Raw genomic sequence first — 22610 nt, 5'->3', positions numbered from 1 at the left:
GTGGTGGGGTCGTTGGGACATGCAAGTCTGTGCAGCAGGGAGCACAGAACGCCTGTCGAAATGTCATGGCAGCATCCTGATGTAACTGGCTTTCCCTCACTTGAAACCTGGAGCTGTCAGAGCTGATGTGACTTGTCTGCTGTTGTTCAGCACAACAGTAACAGAGGCCAGTGGAATCCCAGAGTCCCAATCCTATCCACTGGATGGTTTCTCTTGGCTGTAGCTCCTGGATGACTCTTGCTTACAGCATGTAGATTTACAGATTTTGGTTCCGCCTAAAGCAAAGGGTTGGGGGAACGACAGCTTTCCGTTGCCGTGGCAGTATGAGTTGTGGGACTTACCTGGAATTCAACGTGTGCTGTCCCTGCTGAGAAACTGAACACGTAGGACAATTTGTGCCGTGGGAGATGTGCTGGTTTTGCCCAGAGGTGGACTGCAGCGTTCATACAGGGAAATTGCTGATGTGTTGACCAGCTCCAGAGGTGCGAGCCTCCTCGCTGGGTCTGTGTTGGCTCCATGCCTCGTGGGAGATTCGATGACTTCCTAGCTAGCCAGGCAGCAAAGAGTTAATGTGAAGCACAGCAACATGCTGCAGCCGACTGGGCTGGTAACCTGATCAGTAGATACTTCTCCCCTGAATCCAAAAAAGACCGAAGCATAAAATATTAGGGAAAGTAACATGTGAGGGCTTTGCGTAGGCTTAGAGTGGAGAGGGAATAATTATTTTAAACATGTCCATGCACGTTCATTTTCTGTAATTTCCTCCAGGTCCTATAATAATAGTAAAAACCAATGATTTATTGTTTTATTCTCCTGTCCTTGCTGCAGGGACCATTTATTCTGCTCCAGGACAGTGGGTCCTGTGCAAAAGCCTGTCATTCTTTAGAGTTCACTTAATGAACTGCCTCGGCTCAGCAGGGTGCAAATTGACAGGCATATTGTGTGGCTTTCAGGAGCTCTGCTTCTACTCTCATTAAGAAGATGAAAGTGACACTAGACAAGGGCTGGAAATTAGCAGTGGCCTCCAGCCACCACTGTGACTATCTGGCCATTTAAAAATGATTATACTCTATTGCTTCTTGGGCCAGAAGTAAATACAGATGAGACTGCAGCGCCTGCTGAGAGCAGACAGATCACACAAGAGACCATTCAGTGAAGCTTGCTCTTTCACTTCATTAGTGGATGTGCACTGTAGGCTGGCTTTGTAATGCAGCCCGTATGGACCGGGGTGTGAAAGCCGAGGGCCAGTCTGGGAGTGGGCATCCTCTGCCTCCAAATGCAGAGGGTGAGGGGGATCTCTGGTGATGCAGCTGGGGATAAAACTGGGGAAAGGGGGATGGGGAGAACCCGGGTAATTCTGCAGGCTGCTGTTGAGATCAGCCATCATGGGGTATAGAACTTGTTAAATGAAAGCCTCCTGTGCTGCTCGTGAGGCCTTGTCTTGTTTTGTTGTTTGTCAGAAGCTGATGTTGCATCAGAGGGAAAATTCTCTCCGAATAGAAAGAAATCTTCATTTGGAAAACGTCTCTTTGCTTTCACTCCCATACTAGGGTTCAGAGACACCCTTTCGAAAGGATAGCCACTCCTTTCCAAGTGTACAGCTGGACGGCTCCGCAAGCAGAACATGCCATGGACTGTGTCCGGGCAGAAGACGCTTATACTTCTAGACTGGGCTATGAAGAGCACATACCTGGACAGGTATTGGTCTTGCTTCGCTTGAGAATGCTGGCAAGAGCTTTGCTGCCAGCTGCAGTGAGAATTTGTTAACTTTTAACAAGCAGACCTCTGGTATTTGTGGAAGGGTTTTGCTTATTAAGGGAAAACTTGCGGGAGTCCTTGTTCTTGTCAGTGCCCTTGACTCTACGGGCTGTGCTGCTCAGGCTGCAACTCCCTGAGCACGTAAAGGTCTGAAAGGAGCAACTTCTGCCTGAGTATTTATAAATCCCGTGTCCCTGCTCTGACAAGCACCGCTATGCAGAAGGCAGAGTGCTCATCCACACCAGTCAGGCCTGGAATGGCTCTCGTGTCTCCGAGCAAACTATTCCAAATGCTTCGGTTGCAGCTTTGTAGCATAAAGTCTTTCAGGCTGTGAGCGGTGCAGGGCTGTAACAGCTGCCCATGGGTGGCTGTCTGCCTGCAGTGTGACCACGTAGCAGCGTGCTGGCTAGTGAAACCTGCACTGTGCTCCTCCAGAGCTAGAAAGCTGCTCTGTCAGTTCAGCTGCACTGCGTAAACTGGGCTAGTGTAAGATCTATCCCAAACTGCTGTTGAATAAAGTCCACTCAGGAGGAGCATTCATTCCTGCTGCTAATTCCCTTCCTCTGAATTCCACGGCAGCCTGAATTCTTGCCCCTTCCCCTCTCTTCTCTCACAAAATGCCTCATAAAGCAGAAACACTGACTTGCCAGCACCTTCCTATACAATGCATTGCTTCCCACAAGACTTTCACTCTTTCAGACCAGAGACTGGAACGAGGAGCTGCAGACCACGCGAGAGCTGCCACGCAAGAACCTGCCGGAGAGGCTGCTGAGAGAACGTGCCATTTTCAAGGTAACTCTGGGATGTGCAGGCAACTCCTCATGTAGCCCCCTTCTCTGCTGCCTCTGTTGCATCTGGACGCTTCACCTGGGCTACCCTTTAAAAACTGCAAGCGGAGGATCCCTGTTTGCAAGCTAAGGGGTCTTGTTTTATTCTTGCAAGTCTGCCTTCTGCTCCTAGCCCCACAGGGGAGACTTGTGCTTCTTGACCCCAAAGCAGCCTCCTCTTAGTCCTCCTTCGAGTGGGTGGGAGGAACAGGGGGAGAGGGAACACACTAAGCCCTCCTCTGCAGAGAGCTAACAAGTCTGAGCCGAGCTGATCCCTAATGTTCTGGCTCCTGGAGCTTGTATCCAAGCCACTAGCCACAAAAGTAAAAGCCAGCTGACCTGCCTGCCTGCTGGAAGGCTATCAGGAGGAGAGGAGCAAAGGCAAAATTTGCAGGGAGCTTTGAGAGTGAGGTGCTAAGAGGGCGGGAGCCCTTCCTTACCCAGCATTCTCTCCACCTACCCCCAGGTTCACAGCGACTTCACTGCAGCAGCAACAAGAGGTGCTATGGCTGTCATTGATGGCAATGTCATGGCCATCAACCCCAGTGAAGAGACCAAGATGCAGATGTTCATCTGGAACAACATTTTCTTCAGCCTGGGCTTTGACGTCCGTGACCACTACAAGGACTTTGGCGGAGATGTTGCTGCTTACGTAGCTCCTACCAATGATCTCAATGGTGTGCGGACCTATAATGCTGTGGATGTAGAAGGGCTGTACACACTGGGGACTGTAGTGGTGGATTACAGAGGTTACAGGGTGACGGCTCAGTCTATTATTCCCGGCATCTTGGAACGGGAGCAGGAACAGAGCGTCATCTATGGGTCAATAGACTTCGGCAAGACAGTTGTCTCGCACCCCAAGTACCTGGAGCTGCTGGAGAAGACCAGCAGGCCGCTTAAGATCCAGAAGCACAAAGTCCTCAACGACAAGAATGAGGAGGTGGAGCTGTGCTCCTCGGTGGAGTGCAAAGGCATTATTGGCAACGATGGGCGCCACTACATCCTGGACCTGCTCCGTACTTTCCCTCCAGATCTAAATTTCCTGCCTGTTGAAGGGGAGGAGATGCCAGAGGAGTGTAAGAAAATGGGGTTCCCCAAGCAGCACAGACACAAGCTTTGTTGTCTCCGGCAAGAGCTTGTTGATGCCTTTGTAGAACACAGGTGAGCTGAGCTCCCCCCTTCCTCCACCTGCAACCGGTAATGGTTCAAGCCAGGACCATGCTGCATTGTCCCAGAGACATCACAACAGAGCTCCCAGAAGTGGGCTGCTAATTTCCCCATTGTTTGGCAATGCAGGTGCAATTATAGAAACTTAATTAATGAGAGGTAAAAACAGTAGGGATTCTGATGGGCTTACAGGGAGCCAGGGAAAAAGGTGGTTTTCTTCTTAGTTTCCATATTCTTCTTTGCTGTTTCCTGTCCAAACATTTAGAAGTTCTTCTTTCCCTGCAGATAACCTTTGCACCTGACAGCTAGGTAACGGGAAGGATTTATGCTTCTTTTTAAGGCTCTTCAAATGTCTTGAATGCTACCTTTTCTTTCCTAGAGGCTGAAAAAAATTACCCATGGGATTTGCTGTAGGCACTCTTGAGGTGGGATGCGTTGGCATTTGGGCTCGCTCAATGCAGGCAGGGAAGTGGGAGCTCTGGGAGCAGGATGTGTCGAAGGTGTGTGGTGCTGGTGATGTTAATGCTCCTGCTTCCAATGTGAAGGGCTGCAGGTGCTCTGCTGTCAGAGATGGTCAGAGTCTGTGCTTCACTTGCTGGGAAGATGAGCCCTCCAGTTGCTGACGGAGGAGCACTGCCTGCTGAGCAACCAGTTCCGCAGCCAGTGCCCTTCCCAGTTCTGCCATGTGCCTGCAGGCAGGCTTTGCTGCATCCTGGGAGAGCTTCCAGACCAGCAGCCTGCAGGACTGTGGCCGTAGGGTGCTGTTGCTCCTCCTTGGCTAGCAGAGACTAGACCTCTCTCTGCTAAGGTCTGCTGGCAAAATTGCTGCTGGTTTGTGTTTGACTAGTGAGTCTTCCCAAGCTCTCTGCTGATGCTGCTTGTGGAAAGCAATTTGTAACCACTGCAAGGAGATTAGTTTCCCATTGTGATGGGTAATGAAAACCTACTTTTTTTGTGCTTCTTCTGATAAACTAATGCATACTCCTTTGATTTTGTACACCCTCTTCACATGAGCTTTCTATCCTGCCTTTCCACAGGGAAACTGTATGGTCTGTAATGCTAATTTTGTGAGGTTTTCCCTCACAGAGCAGTGGTAATCCTCTTAGATTCTTCTGTTGTGCTGAATTCCTCTTTTCCTTTACTGTAGGTATCTCTTATTCATGAAGCTGGCTGCACTGCAGCTGATGCAGCAGAAAGCCAACAAGCAGGAGAGCTCAGGTGTGCTGGAAAATGGTGCCTCTCCGGAGAACGGTACTGCAGACAGCGAGAAGTCTGAGTCAGAGGATGGTAAAATAGACGATAACGTGACTGGACTTGATCAGGTGAAAGAGCTTGCTGAGACCATTGCATCTGATGATGGAACAGGTATTTCATCCTCACCACCAGAAGCAGCCCAGGCCTCCTGCCCTAGCTGGTGGGCTGCGTCACTGGTAGGAGCTATGCCAGAGTGGGGGTGGTCGGGGTGATTATTTGTTGTCAAACAAGACAAGCACTGGCTCCTTCTATCAATACTGTCTTAGCTCTTTGCATAGAACTGTTCACACAGTAATGAATTAATCACCTTCGGGGCCGGTTGGGTAGGTGGGCAAGTGTTTCTCAATGCACCAAGTGCATCAGCTCTGCCGCAGGAGCGAGAGCCTGGCCAGCAACCGGCCTGCAGGGGCCGGGGCTGGGCTGCCAGAGGCTTAGTGCGGGTGGATGGGAGCGGGCTTTGGCAGGGCTGGGAAGCGTGTGATACACAGACGCCTTCAGGAATCCCAGGCTTGGATTTCTGTATATCTGCGGTTGGGGGGTAAGGAGGGTGTCCGTGGGTTTTCTGGGTCATCTTATGTGCTCTTGTTCAGGCTTTGCATTTTGCAGCCATCCTCCTTTCAAAATATCTTACAATTGATTGTTTTTATAATGGGTTTCTGCAGAATGTGCCATCATTTCTCCTTTTAGTAACAAAGCTTTTCTCTTAATTTAACAGCTAGGCTTGTAATTTTCCGAAATCCACTTTCATTTGTATTCTATTTTTCTTCCTGCTCCAGTGGATCCCAAAAGCAGAGAAGTGATTCGAAATGCTTGCAAGGCTGTAGGCTCCATTAGCGACACATCATTTGACATTCGGTTTAACCCAGATATTTTCTCACCAGGTATGTGTACAAAGAGCTGGTTTTAGTTCTCCTTCAGAGGATTGCTGCATCCAGTCATCTACAGACAAAAAAATATTGTGCTCTGTAGCTAAGAATATTGCTGCCTTTTGGCTGGCTGGGCATGGTGCGGGATTCTCCATGAAGCACAAACATACAGAAAAGAAAGAAGTGTAATTGATTGCAATGCTCAAACTACCAAAAGCAGGCAGTAAGCTGTCTCCCACCGCTACGCTCGGGGGAGGTCTGCAGACTGCTGCCAAGAATCTTCTTGTGATTCTCCGGCATCCCAGCTGCTAGACCACATGAAAAGAAGCAGAGGGAGGGAAAAAATTACATTTGATCCTAATGTAGTAGTTTACACAAAAAAACAACGGTCGTAGTTGAACAACTGATGTTGAATCCTCAGTGAAGGGCAGGGTTTATTTTAGTAACATTATGGTAAGCAGGTCACAGTGCCCTTTCAAACGCATTCATCAGTTGCAGGCATTTTGTGTAGCTTTCCATGGCTGGAATCAGTATTTTTTTTAATGTGGAAACACAGAAGAGGCTCCCAGGGTGCTTATGAGGGTGAATACTGAGGCTGTATGCATGCAAATTGCAGGGGAATGGCCATATAGTTGAATTTAGCTTGGAATAAATGTGTCAGAATGAGCATGTGTTTTGAAACGCCCAAGCATCATTTAAGGCTGGTATGGATTAGTGCTTTGGCACCGACTTTGCAGCTAGAACTTAAAACATTATTTTAATTTTGGTGTTCAAAAGCAAAAGGCTCTGAGTTTCTAGCACTTGCGGTATTTGCTGGTCCATCTGCTGAAAACTTCCCGCTCTAGTCTAGCCAGTTGACTCTTGCACTGGAAGTGTACGCAGCGCTTTGCAATAGGTAGAACAGGCCAGATAAAGAGCAGAATTTGGGCTTTTAAAAGCTGTGTTGAGAATGAATGAGCAAGCAATAGCAGCACAGCTACTAAACAAGCAGAGCAGCTAATGCTGTTTCCATTGAAACATGTTGTCGAGTAGATGAGTTTTTGAAGAGGTGTCTTTAAAGGGAGAAAGAATCACTCTAACTTTTTACCTGCTCTTACTATACACTTTATGTATATGGCTTGTTCTTTGAGTTGAGGTCCAGAGAAGGGCCACCAAAAGTGATCCAAGGACTGGGAAGCCGCCATACGAGGATAGGCTGGGAGAGCTGGGTTTGTTCAGCCTTGAGAAAAGGAGGCTCAGAGGGGATCTCACCCCCATGTACCAGTACTTAAGGGGCAGCTACAGAGAAGATGGAGACTCCCTTTTTACACGGAGTCCCATGGAGAGGACAAGGGGGATGGACACAAGCTGCTCTTGGGGAGATTCCGATTGGACACGAGAGGGAAATTTTTCACAGTGAGGACAGTCACCACTGGAATAATCTCCCCAGGGAAGGGGCTGACTCGGCCACGTTGGACACCTTCAAGAGTCGCCTGGACAGGGTGCTGGGCCGTCTTGTCTAGGCTGGGCTCTTCCTAGAAAGGTTGGACTAGATGATCCCTGAGGTCCCTTCCCACCTGGGATTCTGTGATCTTTTTTTTCTTTTATTCTTCTAGGTGTTCGTTTTCCTGAGTCTAGCAAAGAGGAGGTGCAGGATCAGAAGCAGTTGCTGAAGGATGCTGCTGCATTCTTGCTGTCATGCCAGATCCCGGGTTTGGTAAGGAACTGAGGACCATCAGTAATGTTCCCTCTGAAAAACCTTGCCTCAAGCCTGGCTCCTGTGAGCAAGCACTGACAGTGGTACACCAGCTTCGCCTGCCGAGCAAACGCTGTGTTCTCCTGCTGGCAGCCGAGTTCTGGCGCCAGTGGTGAAGTACAGTGAACAGTGCAAGCACGAGAGGGGTTTTCCATTTCCCATCTTCCATCATGGCACGATTTTCCCACCTCAGCCCAAAGAAGAATTTTTGACACTAGTAATTAACAGCTATTGTTAAGAGTTCAGGACAATAAAGACCACATAAGTCATCCTCCCTAACCCTGGGCATCTTGCACAACTTACTGTATTATCTGACCCTGATTGTGACTCAACTGGTGACTAATAATTTGGAGCGAACTGGGAAATTGTTCTTACTAATATCTATTGTAAAAACTCCCTCCGTAAGTCTTAAGCATTTTGGATGCTTACCCATGCACCTGGCTAAATAAGAAATACCAGCTTTTCCGTTTTCAAGACGCTCTTTAAATTGACGGCTAATGCATATGTTACAGCAGGCCCTGTAACTAGGAGGGTAGAATTGATGATCTCTACTCCAAGAGGTTCAGGAGTAGTTGGCCTTATGTAGGAGGGGATTTTCCTTGCTGGAAAGTTTCTTCTGAACTCTAAATCCACTAGTTCTGCAGTCAGCATAACCTTTAAGACCAGCTATTCAGCCTTTAAATAAAAAAGGAGGGGGAGTGAATCAGAAGAGGGCTTGGTGACTGTTGCTTTACAAGATATTGATACACTAGTGTAAAACGCAACATGCTGCACAAGCATGTGTGAGGGCAAGTTACAGGCAGTGCTCCACGCTCTGCGTATCAGAGTAACTGGTGTTACTCTATGACGTGAATTAAGTGACTCTTTATCAGCACTGCAACACAACTTCAAATGCTAGTGCCATTTCCCCTTATCAGCTAAGTCTGCACAGCTCCGTGTAGTCTCAACTGGAAATGTTTTTAGTTAGTGACTATGAGGCCCTTAAAGAAGGGTTAGCCTGCTAGTTCCACAAGCATTAGTTGAATAAGCCATGCCAAAGGGAAAGCGGTTCTCATTGCCGAAGCCACAGGAGTCCTCAGAGTCCCTACTCTGCTACTGAGTTCCTGCATGGCCTCAAGCAAACCGCTGGAAGTCATATGCTAAACTATGGGGAACGCCAAGATGTCTCTGCTGGTCTCCTTGAGCCACTTGAGACACTGCATGCTCAGCGCTTGGTTACACTCCTCTGCGCTGCTCCACCACGGGGCCTTTGCCTCTGCTTGTTTTGCATGGGGAATTGGATGAAGCCTGAGCTGTTTTTTTTAAGACAGTTGATCTCTTTGCACCTCATTTGCCCAGTGCTTATTGGGATTATGTAGTGCTGCTCGTCCTCCACTGAGATGTAAGAGTAATAATGGTACAAGGGGCAAGGAATTTGCACAAACTGCCCTGGGCTGTCTGCTGCAAGCATTCCCCCTGCCCGTGTAGCGTGGTAGTCTCTGGTATTCAAACACTCCGCCCACTGAAAGAGCCTTGCTCGGGGTCACTGTTGGCCTTTGGGGTAACTCTGAACCCTAGGTAAGAGGTGTGTGTGACTGGCAGTCGGGGAACAACGGTCCTGTGCCCCATGCCCTCGCAGCACTGGGCGATCGCCATCCCATTAGCGCGGGAGAAGTCGCTCTCCCTCCTGCTGCTGGCACAGCGCCGCTCTGGCTCTGGAGCTGCACACGGGGCTCGAAGCTGTGGCTGCTTGGGCTTTCCTTTGTGCTGGATCCCAGAGCAGCAGTCCCACCCCAGGGGCAGATCAGAGGAGGCGCTAACCAGAGGTCCTGAGGGGCCTCTCCAGGCTGAATTTGACCGCTTTGCCAACTGCGGAGCCTGTGGCCGGAGGCAGGGAGCAGCCAGCAGCCCTGGCTCTGGCTGAACAGTGCTCTGTACTTGCCAGTTCTTGCTGTGCTTGTAACTTAAATGACATCCCTGGAAACTGTCGTCTTTGTCAGGCAACACCTTTTTCCCTCCTTGGTCAGATTAATTTTTAGTTTTTTAAAAAATGGAAATTCTTTCCTTCATGTTTGCTCTCTGTAACTGAAGTTTGCCTGTACCCTGCAGGTCAAAGACTGCCTGGATCACACAGTGCTCCCGATGGATGGGGCTACCTTAGCAGAGGCCATGCACCAGAGGGGTATCAACATGCGTTATCTAGGCAAAGTCATCAACTTCATCACCAAGGCACCTGGCCGTGCTCAGCTGGATCACATTTTTGTAAGCATCAGGCTTAACCTCAGACTGAAATTAAAACTGCCTCTGGCATAATTTGCCTTGTATAGATTCCAACTTGGCCAACTGTTTTCTCTGTGTAAAATAAACAGCTTCAGAAATAGGGAGGGAGGGAGGAAGACCTGTAAGTGGTGGATGGGGAGTTTTGCTCCCAAATCCTTAATGGTTTTCATAATGTTAGAGGGTTTGAGTGTCCTTTGGGACAGAGAAGTGCTTCAGGCATTCCCAAGCATAATAGCAGATAATACACAGTTGGATTTTAAGCCATGCATTTTTTTTAAGTCTCTAAGATCTGTCAGGGCTTTGGATCAAATTGGGAAGGGTTGTGAGGACAGCTGCTTGCGAGCATGTGCAGGGCTAGTGCTGCAGTGACTCCTGGAAGCACCATTAGAGCTGAGGTGTGCTGCACGGCATGGCTTGTGGTCACCATGCATGGGTGTGCAGGGGGCTCTTCCCCAGCTCCAGGAGTGTTGTCAAATGCAAAACAGTTCTGAGTTGCAGGGTAGGGACTGGAGAATGTGTTTTCTGCTGGTCTTGATCAGAGCCCACTTCAAAAGCAAAGCGTATTTTTCTTGTTACTGCCGACTGATTCTTAATCTCTGTTCTTTATTTCTTCGGGTAGAAAATAGGAATCAGTGAATTGATCACTCGATCGGCTAAACACATCTTCAAGACGTACCTCCAGGTATGACCTGCAGTGTGACCTCTTGCCTTGTGCGTCCTCTCTAATGACTTTTTCTACAAAGAGCTCGGCTGAGTCTCTCTCTCATTAGGCAGTTCACAGGGGTTGCCTAGCAATGGGAAGTACAATCTCATTAGCGCTAAAATAGGTGCAGGCCTGTGTGTAAGGGAAAACAAGTTCCCACTTGAAGATAGTTTTTCCCAGAGTAATCATTCATGCTTTTCTTCCCCAGATTCTCACTCATTATGTTGAAGGCTTTTAAAAGTGAAATCACAGCTTGTTTTCCTTGTAATACCTTTTCCTCTTAAACAGTGTTGGTTTTGCCCTTCTAAGAAGCTTTTATTTTAATTGCATAAACACTAGTGCATCCTTATGCCTGTCTGTACCTAGCATAGCAATACACCTGGCTTTAGTCCACTGTCAAAGTCGTCTTTATGCTCTCTAGTTTCTCTGTCCCAGGTAGTAGCCCAAAATGGAACTATATATTTGTGTGTGTGCCTGTGTAGGTCTATACTTATATCTGCATAACTCTGTCTATGCTAGTTCCACTTGCAAATATTGCCTCCCTTTCCCACTCCTGGAAGATTTTCCTGTTTCTGGTAGGACTGGATTTGTGTGAGACTCAGGGTTGCAGTAGCGCCTGTGTGATGGCAGGTGACTTCCACGGCTGATTTCGGTGTCTTGCTGTAGGGTGTGGAGCTGTCGGGTTTATCAGCAGCCATCAGCCACTTCCTCAATTGCTTTCTGAGCTCCTTTCCAAATCCCATTGCCCATCTTCCAGCTGATGAGCTGGTCTCCAAGAAAAAGAATAAGAAAAGGAAAAACAGGAACCTTGGAAATGCTGATAACACTGCGTGGGCCAGCATGACCCCTCAGGAGCTTTGGAAGAATATTTGTTCAGAAGCAAAGAACTACTTCGATTTTAGTCTCGAATGGTAAGCAGAGCAAGGTACCCTCGCTTGTGCCTGGACTCCCACCAGATGTCTGTAGCTCTTACTATTCTTTAATAGGACCTGTCTCTTTGACTTGTCTTCTGTTGAATATAAATTTGTACTCTTGAGGGAGTTTTAAAGGCTTATAATGGAAACCTCTCCTTAGTGGGGCAGAGGGGAGGAAATGGCAAGAAGCTGAAGGAGTACAGTCAAAAGATATTTGTCTATATAGACAATGATTTAGGCTGAAGGCAGCTTATCTTCCAAAAACAAGGACAGCTGCTCCTGTGTCTGAGACAGAGATGGTGAACAAGGCTGCTGGAAGGTTAAGATAGTGAGTCTTGAACTGGAATTACAAGCAAAGACACTCGAGAAAAACCTTGACTAGTTGGCTAAATCAGTGATCATCCCCTCATGCCAGGGACAGCTCACTTGTTACCAAGAGCCGAAGGCACTCAGACTCTTGCCTAAACTCTGCAGTGAGCTTTGAAGAGAACACACAGAGGATTTCAGTAAAAAGTACTGTTGTGCACCTCTGTAAGCTTTAATAGACCATTAGCAACCACCATAATGTTAGTCATTGGTTTCAGTTAGCACCAGCTGTGCAGGGACCTGTGATACACCATGGTGGAGGGATGTCCTTGAGCAGAAACTTACCTGAGAGCTGAAGCTTTTATATGCTTTTTGCAGTGAGAACGCTGACCAAGCAGCTGAAGTGTATAATCTACAGAAAATCACCCTGCTTCGTGAAATCTCCGTCAAAACGGGAGTCCAGGTAAGACCCATGTCTTCCCTCCCTTCCCCATCATGTTCTATACTCAGAAACATGAAGAGCAAGCGCAAGCAGGGGACAGCCTTTCAGTCAGACAGTGTGAGCCCTTAAAGGTCTTTGTGGTGTTAATGTTAGAATACAGGTTCCAGCCCTGGGGAAAGAGATTTCTAATCCAGTTCCCTTTTAGGGTAAACTTGCTGTGGCGCTCCCTTGGAAGATCAGGCAGCCTAAATACAGTTCCTGTGGCTTGCTCTGTCTGACAAACCAAACTCACATCTGAAGTTCATGCACATGCGTACTCCCCAAAGACAAGCAGCTCTTTGAGCAGAGCAGGACTTCAGGGTTGTCCTTGCTTGAAGAACCAGGGGGTTTCCTTCCCCACAGCACTGCCTCCTCGCTCCTCTGTGGGGTGCGGGAGTTTGGCTGGATGGGGTTCCCCTGTTGGGGCTCCAGTGCTGGCACGACCGTGCCTTGGCACTGCGGCGCGATTTCGCCACGCGCACGTGGTGGTGCATGCCTACACATGACCTTCTTTCAAAACTCCGGCCCCATGTAGTGATAAAAGGAGATGTTTTGACTGTGAATCTGCATGCGAATTCGAGGCTCATTTTCCCCTTGTTTCTTGATGAGTAGCTATGAAAGCAGTGACCATGACCTCCGGTCTTTTTGGTTCCTCCAGATACTGCTGAAAGAGTACAATTTTGACAACAGGCACAAGCCCACCTTCACGGAAGAGGATATTCTCAACATCTTTCCTGTAGTGAAGCATGTAAATCCCAAAGCCTCAGATGCTTTCCACTTCTTCCAGAGCGGGCAAGCAAAGGTTCAGCAAGGTACAGACCCAGCACGCCTCTGCCTTGAGGTGACTGCTGATAAAAGCACGAGCAGGGTATGTGTGGCATGGCCCACTGCCCTCGACTAATATATGTCCCCTCACCACCACCCGTGCCCCGTTGTGGTAGAGAATCGTGGTCTCCAGCCATCTGAAACACACCTGCTATAAAGTTACCAACAACGAACAAGGGTGGATGCAGGGCAGCAATTTCCTTCTCCTAGGTTTTCGCCCTTACACAAGGCAGTGACCTACAGCCACACATCCCACTACTGTGTTCGTTTCACGGGCAACACACTTCTCTAGTAGTACTAGGGGTTATTTAACATACATACATATATAACTTTTTTCAGGTTTCTTGAAGGAGGGCTGCGAGCTCATCAATGAAGCCTTAAACTTGTTCAACAATGTGTATGGTGCTATGCATGTAGAAATCTGTGCCTGCCTGAGGCTGCTAGCCCGTCTCAACTATATCATGGGAGACTATTCAGAGGTAAGCAAGGGCTCACGTAGGGTCTCTTCAGTCCTCTCATTCCTTCCCTGTGCTTGCTTGCTGAAGCGCACGGCATCTGCGTGACTTAGTCTTGGGTCTTGTGTTCTGTTTAGGCCTTAAGTAATCAGCAGAAAGCGGTGCTAATGAGCGAGAGGGTCCTGGGCATTGAACATCCCAACACGATTCAAGAATACGTAAGTACAGGGTGCTGGGGGAGAAGCAGCACCTTGTGTGTCCACCTGGAGTCTGTGAGCCTTAACTGGTGTCTGCATCTAGAAGGCAGTTGCAGTTCTCCTTCCTTCTGCAATGTTCTTCCCAGAATCCTCCACTTCCATCATAAGTGTTGTATCGTATTAGTTTGTAAACTGAATACCTAAGTGTTTGTATTATAAGCATCCTGTATGGTCGGTATTTGTCCTACTTAGTTAAGAATTTTGGGGTTTTGTCTGCTGAATGTTTATATTCATTAATTATGCTGGCTTTTTCCCTGGGCTTGTGTCAAAAACAAAGAAAGAGGAAGAATCCCCCACAAACGCTCCACCTGAGTATCATATACGTACAGGTCAATTTTGCAGTATTCCTTGAGGTCCGTAAGAGAAACTGGAATGAAACACTTCAGCTTCCTCAGTACTGTGCCTATGTGATACCTCAGTGGAGCTGTAAATCAACCAGCGGACTTGAACTTTCCTGAGTGCTTGAAATCCTTTTTAACCATAAAGGAAGATGTTTTTATTTGTGTGCAGCTGAGGAAAGGAGTAGAAAGGAGAGATTAGTTTGCTTTACAGAGTGGTAAGTAAAAACCATTAATGCTGGGTTACTTCTTTTGTTATAGATGCACCTGGCTTTGTACTGCTTTGCAAACAGCCAGCTCTCTACAGCATTGAACTTACTCTACCGTGCACGCTACCTCATGCTATTGGTATTTGGGGAGGATCACCCAGAAATGGCACTCTTAGATGTAAGTAATCTTTTAGGCTCTTCAGGTTCCTAATCTCCTAGAAACCTCTTGCCCTTTAAAATGCCCATAGTGCTGGCTATTTAAAATAAACATTTAGGCACTGCTTTTTCCTCCCTGGGTTACTACCAGTGACATTAGTAGGAGGGAAAAAAGGAGTTTCACTCCTTAGCTGGGAAGGTCAGCCTTTTGTGGCTGGAGCTCTACACTGGGGCACCGGAGACATGGGTTTGAGTACGTGTAATCCTTAGGCAAATTCCTTACTTTAGCCTGTTCTTGTTGCCCTTGCATAAAGCGGAGAGAGTTCCTTATCTCTCTTTTGTCTGGCTTGTTTGGACTGAGCTCCCAAGGGGGATAATGGTCTCCTGTTATGTGCTATAGAGATACCCACTGTGGACTTGGGGCTGCTACAGCCTTGTCAACAGTGAATACCTGCGTGGCCTTGGTATTTACGAAGCAATAAATGTGTAGTTTGAATTTCCTTTCTGAACGCCTCCTTGACTTCTTTGTGCAGAACAACATTGGCTTGGTGCTCCACGGGGTTATGGAGTATGACCTGTCCCTCCGGTTCCTGGAGAACGCGCTGGCCATCAGCTCCAAGTATCACGGCTCCAAGTCTTTGAAAGTTGCACTAAGGTGAGGCAGGGTGGAGTGCTGGGCTGCGTCACCGCACTGTTAGAGTGCGTACATTCACTGTGCGCTCATATGGGAGGGATCTGATCTGGCTGTGTCCAGCTGTATCCTGTGAAATTAGAGATTCGGTCTCATCCCAGCTGTCAGACTCCTTGGGACGGCTGGGCTCTGTGAGTCAAGGTCACGGTGCAGCTTCCAAGTTTGTTGTCTCGAAAGAAAGAGTTCCCTTGTTCTTAAAGCTAATTGTGGGATCTCCTGTAATGCTGGTTCCCGCAAGAATCTGTCAAGATGACCCTGGTCCTTGTGGACTCGCAGCAAAAAAACGTGGCAAGTGAGGACTGGGGAGCAAGGCTAATGTAATTATACTGGGAGACTGGGACGGTACGTAAACACTTGTATTTAATTGTTTCAGCCCTCAGGGAGCTATCTTTGCGAAGCATATAATTTGCTTTTGTCCTTCACCATAAAGCCTTGTATTTTAATAAAATACTGAGCGGCTTCCTTGTGCTTCCAAGGGAGCTATGAGTGGTCAGCACCTTCAGGATCTGCTCTTCAGTGCTGTATGCATTGTCCTTGAATGCAAAACTGGCTCGCTATCAACCAAGCGGTGGCCCACTCCTAATTACTACTACCACATTGCAACCCATCTGTTCTTCGTCAGGGTGAAAATAAATCTTATTAAGCACCCACAAGAGTCTGATTTGTCTTCCAGCAGTTGATGGATATGCATTCTGCAGCAAGCATCTTGCCTTCCCTTAGTAGCTCTGGGATGCTTGATGGGATTCATCACCTCCCACAGAGTAATACTGCCAAAACCAGAAATCTTTCTCAGTCCAGAAACACTGAGGAAGCAAAGTCCAAGCCAAGGCAGCTCTCCCAACTGGAGAGAGCCCAGGTGACTTGGGTCCCAGCTCTGCCACTGTTTTGCTGGTTTTTTCTGTGCCAGAAGGTTTTTTTTACTTTTGGCTGTGAATAATCAAGTAATTCACACCTTTGCTTTCTAAGAAACAAAAAGACCCTTTTGAAGGATAAGGGCTTATGGCTGCCGCCTCCTTCTCCAGTTAACAAGTCTAGCCCCGAGATGTTCCTGTGGATGTGCTGCCCCTACTCAGCTCACCGCTGTAGCCTTCAGCTTTCTTGGGTGCAGGAGCTAAAAATCCCCACTTCAGTCTTTGCTTCTCTAGGTCGCTTCTCAGCATTTCAACAGAAAATCTGGCCCAAATCACTGTGTATATTAATCCCCAAATGGGGTGGGAAGGAGTAACTACTGGAGTGCTGTATTGAGTCCAGTACTGCCTCCTTTGACACTGGTATTAATACTCCTAACTGGATTATTGTTATATTAAAGTCATGCTTGCTGTAACACAGGAGCGTTTCTTCATTTGAAGTATCTCTAAACCCTTCTCTTTCCCGCAGCCACCACTTGGTAGCCCGAGTGTACGAGAGCAAAGCAGAATTCCGGTCAGCTCTGCAGCACGAGAAGGAAGGCTACACCATCTACAAAAACCAGGTAACGAGCGCGCGTGCTGCTAATCTGTGTCGTATCACTCTCGTGCCAGAAACGAGCAGTGCCACTGCAAAACAGTGCCACGACGTGGAACTCGGGGAGGCCTTTCTTACAAACAGCTCTGAGCAGATGCTGGGGAATCTTCCCTTTAGGGACAGGACAGAATTACTGCCCTGTACAGTAATTGGCCAGATTTTATGCTGAAAGTCTTTGAATAGCCGTCCTGCAAGTTTGCTCTTGCTGTACCCCTGTCACTGGAGAGAAGCTTGTGTTGGTGGCGTGGCCTCGCGCCTGGCAGGGCACCGAGAGCGCTGGTCTGTTCTTCCCACTTTTTGCATCACCTGCCTTTTAAACACCAGATCCAAACGAGTTTGGTAGTTGAGCTGTTTTGCGGGCAATACCTCCTCCCGCTGACGTCCCTTGCTGATGCACAGTGAAACTTCTGCATCAGCCTGGGGTCTGTCTGAACACGTCTGCAGCCGTACACTGTGATTCAGCACCATCGCACTGGCTGAAAGCACAGCGGAGGGAATGCCGCTCACCCTGCAAACGTGCTCCTGCTTGACGGAAATGTGTAACGTTGATAATAAGGCTCCTAGAGGAATTTCTTGTTTGTTTTTTTGAATGCCAAGGCAGGTGAAAATGCAGCTCTGATGAGTTTCTATAAGGATTTTGAGCTAGCAGAGAATAGGAGTACACCCTGGTTTGGGCCCTGTTCTGATCTGTAGTGTTGTGCCTTCCCCCCCGCCCCTTTTCTGATTAGCTTGGAGAACACCATGAAAAGACCAAAGAGAGCTCCGAGTACTTGAAATACCTGACTCAGCAAGCAGTTGCTCTTCAACGCACAATGAACGAGATTTACAAGAATGGCTCCAATGCGAACATCATGCCACTTAAGGTAACCGTATGCAATGAGAGTGATCGAGAGTACTTGCCGCAAAGGCAGAGATTTGTACTTCGCTGCTCCTGCAGGACACGGAGTGTACGCATGCAGGCGTGGCCTGTGCCGGGGGTGGTAGCGGCTGTGCCAGCTGCAGACCCTTCGCGGGCAGGAGGTCCCTGCCGAGGCAGAGGCTCAGACAGACACAGCATTGTGTGACCAAAGCAGACTGAGAATTTGTCCCCTCCGCTTCTGAACAGAGCGGTTCTGGGCTCTGGCTCTTTCTCCTGAGCTCAGGCAGTTGAGTGCAGCTGGCTGCGTTGCAGGGCACCCAGGGAAATCGGTAAGGACACACTGGGCAGCTCGCAGTGTGGGAGCCTGAGCCACCTACGTGCAAACCTGCCCCTCTGCTGACTCACTGGCTGTAGGCAGGTTGCTCAATCCAAAAGTACTTCAGTTTCCTCATCCTAAAAAACACTGTCATCTTTTACCAGGTGCTTTGTTCTCCTTCCAAGAAATTTGCGGTGTGGGGAGGCTGGGCAGCAGAGCGGAGCGTGGGGGGGCCTGCATTGCCTTGCCTTATGGGGAGCAGGAGCAGCTTGGCCCTCTTGGGCTGAATCCAGCTGCTCTTATCTGCCTGTGCACCTGGCAGATCACGCCAGCCCCTCTGCCATATCTAGTGGAGTACATGCTAACTTGTGCGATGGGTGCTCTCCCTGCCATGCTGCGCAGCAGTGGCTGCCAGAGGATTGCGAGCCAGCGGGTTGGGAAAGAGGCTCCCAGCTGCAGAGACTCCCTCCCAGCAGAAAGGGCAGAGCAGGACAGTGCTCTGGGAGTGGCTGGGTTTTCTTCTCACTGCAATAAACCGGGTACAGGACTGAGGAGTTTATGGCAGAGTAATCTGAGCGTAAGGGCCTTGAATCGAGTAAATGGTCAAGTCCAGGAAATAGTGTCCAGCTAAGAGGGTCAAACCCATACAAGTAACAAAGATTTTACCCTTGTTACAACACTTGAAGGAAAAGAAAAAACAACCAACAGGTTTTGAACTCACATATGTATGGCATTTAACTGAAGTCCTGCAGAGCTCAGAGGGAAGGTTGCCCACAGTGACTAGGGACCTCTAGATGCTGCTTTTCAATTTGTGGGTATAAAGAGGTAGAAAATATAAATTAAAGCTACCTTACAGCTACTACAGTGTCATATGGGACCTAGCTTTTTCTCAGCTGTTGGTAAATGGTGTCTGGACTTGCTTAGGAGCTCCGAGTTATTCTGGCTGGGGTTTGACTTCAAAACTTTTTTTTTAATTCCCCTCTCATGCTATAGTTCACAGCTCCCAGTATGGCCAGTGTCCTGGAGCAGCTCAACATTATCAATGGAATTCTCTTCATTCCACTAAGGTAGGGTGATACCTCTGTGTGTTGTACCTTCAGAAATCAAGTGGTCTTTTTGGGTAATCTTTGTTCCTGAGATAGCATAAATGCAATGCTTCCCTTTGCATTAAGCGTCACTGACCCAAAATGTGGTGTTTCCAGTGACCCTAGGTACCTCTTCTCTTTGGGCAGCACTAGGCAAATAATGGCAGAAATTCACTTCTGCATAAAAACTGCTTTTGAAGGTGCTGGTCCCCTGAAGGCACTGCTGAACGCTTGCAAAGGGATGCTCTGCGGGATCCCTGGGCAATCCTTAGTGGCACTAAAAAAGCTCCTGGTTGTGCAGTGTTCATCCAGTCTCAGGTGTCGCTTTCAAAACTGTAAGCTTGAGCTTGTAGCAGCAGTCTCATAAAAGCTAAACCCCAAACTACTTGGTGAAGCTAGAGGAAATCAGGCAAGCTTCCTGAGAATGGATGCATCAGTGGGCAAGACCACTACTGTGTGACTTGCCCCATGGGTCGCTGGGCAAGCAGCTGGGAGCTGGCATCTCCCCTTGCTGCCTGTTCTCAGCCTGCCACCCCAGCAGCAAAGGGATTCTTTTGTTTAGCTCTTATTGCAGAGTGGGAGGTGGCTGAAGCACAGTCAGTGGTCTCAGCCCAGAAGAAATGCAGTGAGCAGTGCTGGGCTGTGAAGAACAGCACTGCCTCTTCCACCACCAAGGCTGCTTAGCAGGGTAGTTGCTTTAAGTACATCTTGGAGGTATTCCTTCCCCAGCTCCACAGGATTTGTTACAAAGAATGTTAGCTGAGGTTGTAATGCTGGCCCTGATGATAGTCATCATCATCTTTAAGACCGCTATAAAAAGCAGTACTTTGAAATCTGGGGTTTTTTTTCCATTTATTACCCATTGTCTCTTAGACTTTTAGTTGAAAATTTGATTGGGGGAGTGGTGGGACAAGATGACCTGAGCTGAGACTGGTATTTCTCTTCCAAGGCTATAAATAGTCACTGGTGGTAAAAATTCACCAGAAACAGCTGGAGGGCGCCTGGACACAGACAAGATTAACCTATCAGTGGCCGCTTGGGGCAGAGGCAGCGAGGTCACATCCATCAAAACCAAATGGCAAACCAAGCACGTAGCCTTGCTCAGGTAGCGCTGAGACATGGGACCCAGGCTCTGGCAGGGAGAGGGCAAGTGCTAGGAGCAGTTCCTGTTTTGCTGAACACTACCTTGTCCCTGTGCTTCACACTGTTCCTAAACCTTTCCTGGTTTCCCCTTCAGCCAAAAAGACTTGGAGAACCTTAAAGCAGAGGTGCAACGACGCCAGCAGCTCCAAGAAAGCATAAAAAGTGGCAAACAGCTGGAACCAGAGGACAAAGCTGTGGAGGAGAAAGAGGCTGAGCCAAGCATGCCTTCTGCTGAGATCCCCTTAACGCAGAGCTCTGCTTAATGTGTACCTCGCTTAAAAAAAAAAAGTTTAAACCACCCTTTTCTGAATCTGACCCAGGGTCTTGGACTCCCCTGGAGCAGCTCCTCCTTTTTTTGACAATGTTATTGCACTGGTACAATTAATACACAATGCAAAGAACTAATCTGAGAAATGTAATCTGTCTGACTGAGCTTGTGTCTGCCACGTGAAGGGGGAAGGTGGCCAGGATGCAGCACCATACGAAAGACCCATCCTAGGTGAGCGCAGCCAGAGGCTGTCATGCCTGTGCGTGTGTGTGTACGTGTTGTGTGTGTGCACATATCATCAGTTATTTCTACTTTGTACATATGAATTCCAAATGAACTGTCTTGAGGTATGTAACATTTCTCAGGTCATTTTTATGTTGACTAAGGACACTGCTTTGCTAAAACAGTACAAAACCAGCCCCATCCACTGCTCAGCATTCTTGTAAAATGTGGATTCCAAGCCAAAAGATTTATTTTCCCCCAGTCACTATCCCAATTTGTGCAAAGGAAAACTAAGCAGCCATATTTGTATTGCTCAGATGACTGAAGCCTGTAATGTGTGTGTGTAAGTGGGGGAATGTACAGCATTTTCTACATCAGGATATAGCCATTGGATTCCTGTAACCATTTTTTTTTTTCTACTTTTGGTTGGCAGTTTGGCAATTCAGTGGGGTTTTGTAACATTCACATTCTAATTTTCAAGGTAAAGATATAGATAGATATATATATATGATACTCACAGTTCCACCTCTCTGCTCTGCTTGCAGCTGAGTAAGTTAGGATACTGTATCCAAAGAGTGAGGGCTTGATGTTTTAAAAAAGCGCACAAATTCCATTACAATGGAAACCCCAGTGCCTAGGAGAGATTGGTAACGGCATCAAATGAGGTCTGAACTGAAATGACTTAGCAGGAAATTGTGGCCCTATTAAAAGGGGGGGGGGAAGAGGGGAGGAAAAGTCAGAAACAGGGACGTGGTCTCATTTGCAGTAGCAACTGTAACACAGAGCTGATGGACTTTAACCTGACAGGCAAGTTGAACCAGACTGAAATTGTAGCTTCCCAGAACCTGAAATTATGAGGCTTCAGGGAGGGGAGGGGGTTTAAATAAAAACTAAAATTCCCACAGCCATGAAACCTATGGCTAAGACCTTCTTCACTAACTTTTTTGCACACTGGTTTTTGAGGTTGTTGCCAGGGAGCGTCCATTGCTGGCAATGGGTGTCACTGAACAAACCCTCTGCCCCCTCCCCACCACACCGGCGTCCCGGGGCGGCTGTCAGTGACTAGCACGTGCTCCCCCGGCCGCGCTGGCCCCAGAGCAGGTAAGAGGTGGTCGCGGCAGGCCATGGTGTGCTGACAGAGTTGAATGTCCTTTTTTTCCAAACAGATCAAGCTGTAGAACAACTTCTGATTGCTAGTCCTCAGCCCCCTGTGCTGACAAGAGTCCAGCCCCCCCCCCCCCCCCCCTCTCTCTCTCTCGTGTTGTCTGTCATGGATAGTACCCTGTGCTAATTTGCGTTGCTTCTTTTACTGACCTTCTGGAGAACAAGTGCTGTCACTGTGCTCTGTACCCTTGGTTTCCTGTACTACATTACAGGTATTTGTAACTCGTGGGGGGGGGGGGAAGGGAAGGAGGGGAGCAGCCTCCAAGTTGTAAGAGGCAACAACGCAGGAGGAATCTTTACTGCAAAAGAACTTGCTCCTATTAGAAGAATTCTGAATTTCCTGGAAAGCAATCAATAAATGACTACAGTCCATCTTTCCTACAATATTCTTTTACTAGTGTCTGTCAGTCCATTAAAAGCTTTTTAAACTATTTTAGGTACTTTACGTATTGGTTTCTTTACAGTTTGGTGCAAGGTGTTGGATACCATTAAGCTGAACTGCATCACTCGAGCCACCACTGCTGGTCTTTCGAGCAGGAGCCAGTAGGAGAGAACAGGTACAGCTCAGCTGGAGGCTTTGAAACCTAACTGTACCAATGCTGCGCTGCAGGGTTCAGTACCCCATTGGGCACTCCTCTACCTGCAACTACTGGTTCTCTGTGTCCAGCACACGCTTCTCCCCTGGCTTACTTCCCTTAGCGATGCCGAAGGGCGGTGTGTGCACCCTGGGTTCCCTCTCCTGCGCGGCTGCAGGACTGAAAGCTCTTGGGCCACTCTGGAAGGTGCTGTGGTCACTGGAACACTTCAGTTTGCTGCACAGTTCAGACTCTTGCAGGTTAACACTACCTT

General features: G+C 48.2%; 1 protein-coding gene across 1 annotated transcript in view; it reads left to right on the top strand.

The window, feature by feature from the left end:
- CLUH (clustered mitochondria homolog) overlaps positions 1–22192 on the top strand; it is a 42058-nt gene extending 19866 nt beyond the window's left edge. Inside the window, exons 8-26 of the mRNA XM_064468259.1 lie at positions 1551–1698; positions 2458–2550; positions 3052–3746; positions 4900–5117; positions 5783–5887; positions 7468–7568; positions 9696–9848; positions 10486–10548; positions 11236–11480; positions 12168–12252; positions 12929–13082; positions 13435–13574; positions 13688–13768; positions 14407–14532; positions 15044–15165; positions 16579–16672; positions 17433–17567; positions 18873–18946; positions 20202–22192. Coding sequence (XP_064324329.1) covers positions 1551–1698; positions 2458–2550; positions 3052–3746; positions 4900–5117; positions 5783–5887; positions 7468–7568; positions 9696–9848; positions 10486–10548; positions 11236–11480; positions 12168–12252; positions 12929–13082; positions 13435–13574; positions 13688–13768; positions 14407–14532; positions 15044–15165; positions 16579–16672; positions 17433–17567; positions 18873–18946; positions 20202–20370 — 3001 coding nt within the window. The 3' untranslated portion in view covers positions 20371–22192. The remainder of the gene's footprint in view (positions 1–1550; positions 1699–2457; positions 2551–3051; positions 3747–4899; positions 5118–5782; positions 5888–7467; positions 7569–9695; positions 9849–10485; positions 10549–11235; positions 11481–12167; positions 12253–12928; positions 13083–13434; positions 13575–13687; positions 13769–14406; positions 14533–15043; positions 15166–16578; positions 16673–17432; positions 17568–18872; positions 18947–20201) is intronic.
- Positions 22193–22610: the final 418 nt, after the last annotated feature.

This window comes from Phalacrocorax carbo, chromosome 17 (genome assembly GCF_963921805.1).
Source record: "Phalacrocorax carbo chromosome 17, bPhaCar2.1, whole genome shotgun sequence".
NCBI classification, from domain to species: domain Eukaryota; kingdom Metazoa; phylum Chordata; class Aves; order Suliformes; family Phalacrocoracidae; genus Phalacrocorax; species Phalacrocorax carbo.
Note: the sequence above shows the minus strand (reverse complement) of the source record. Positions and strands in the feature narration are given on the sequence as shown.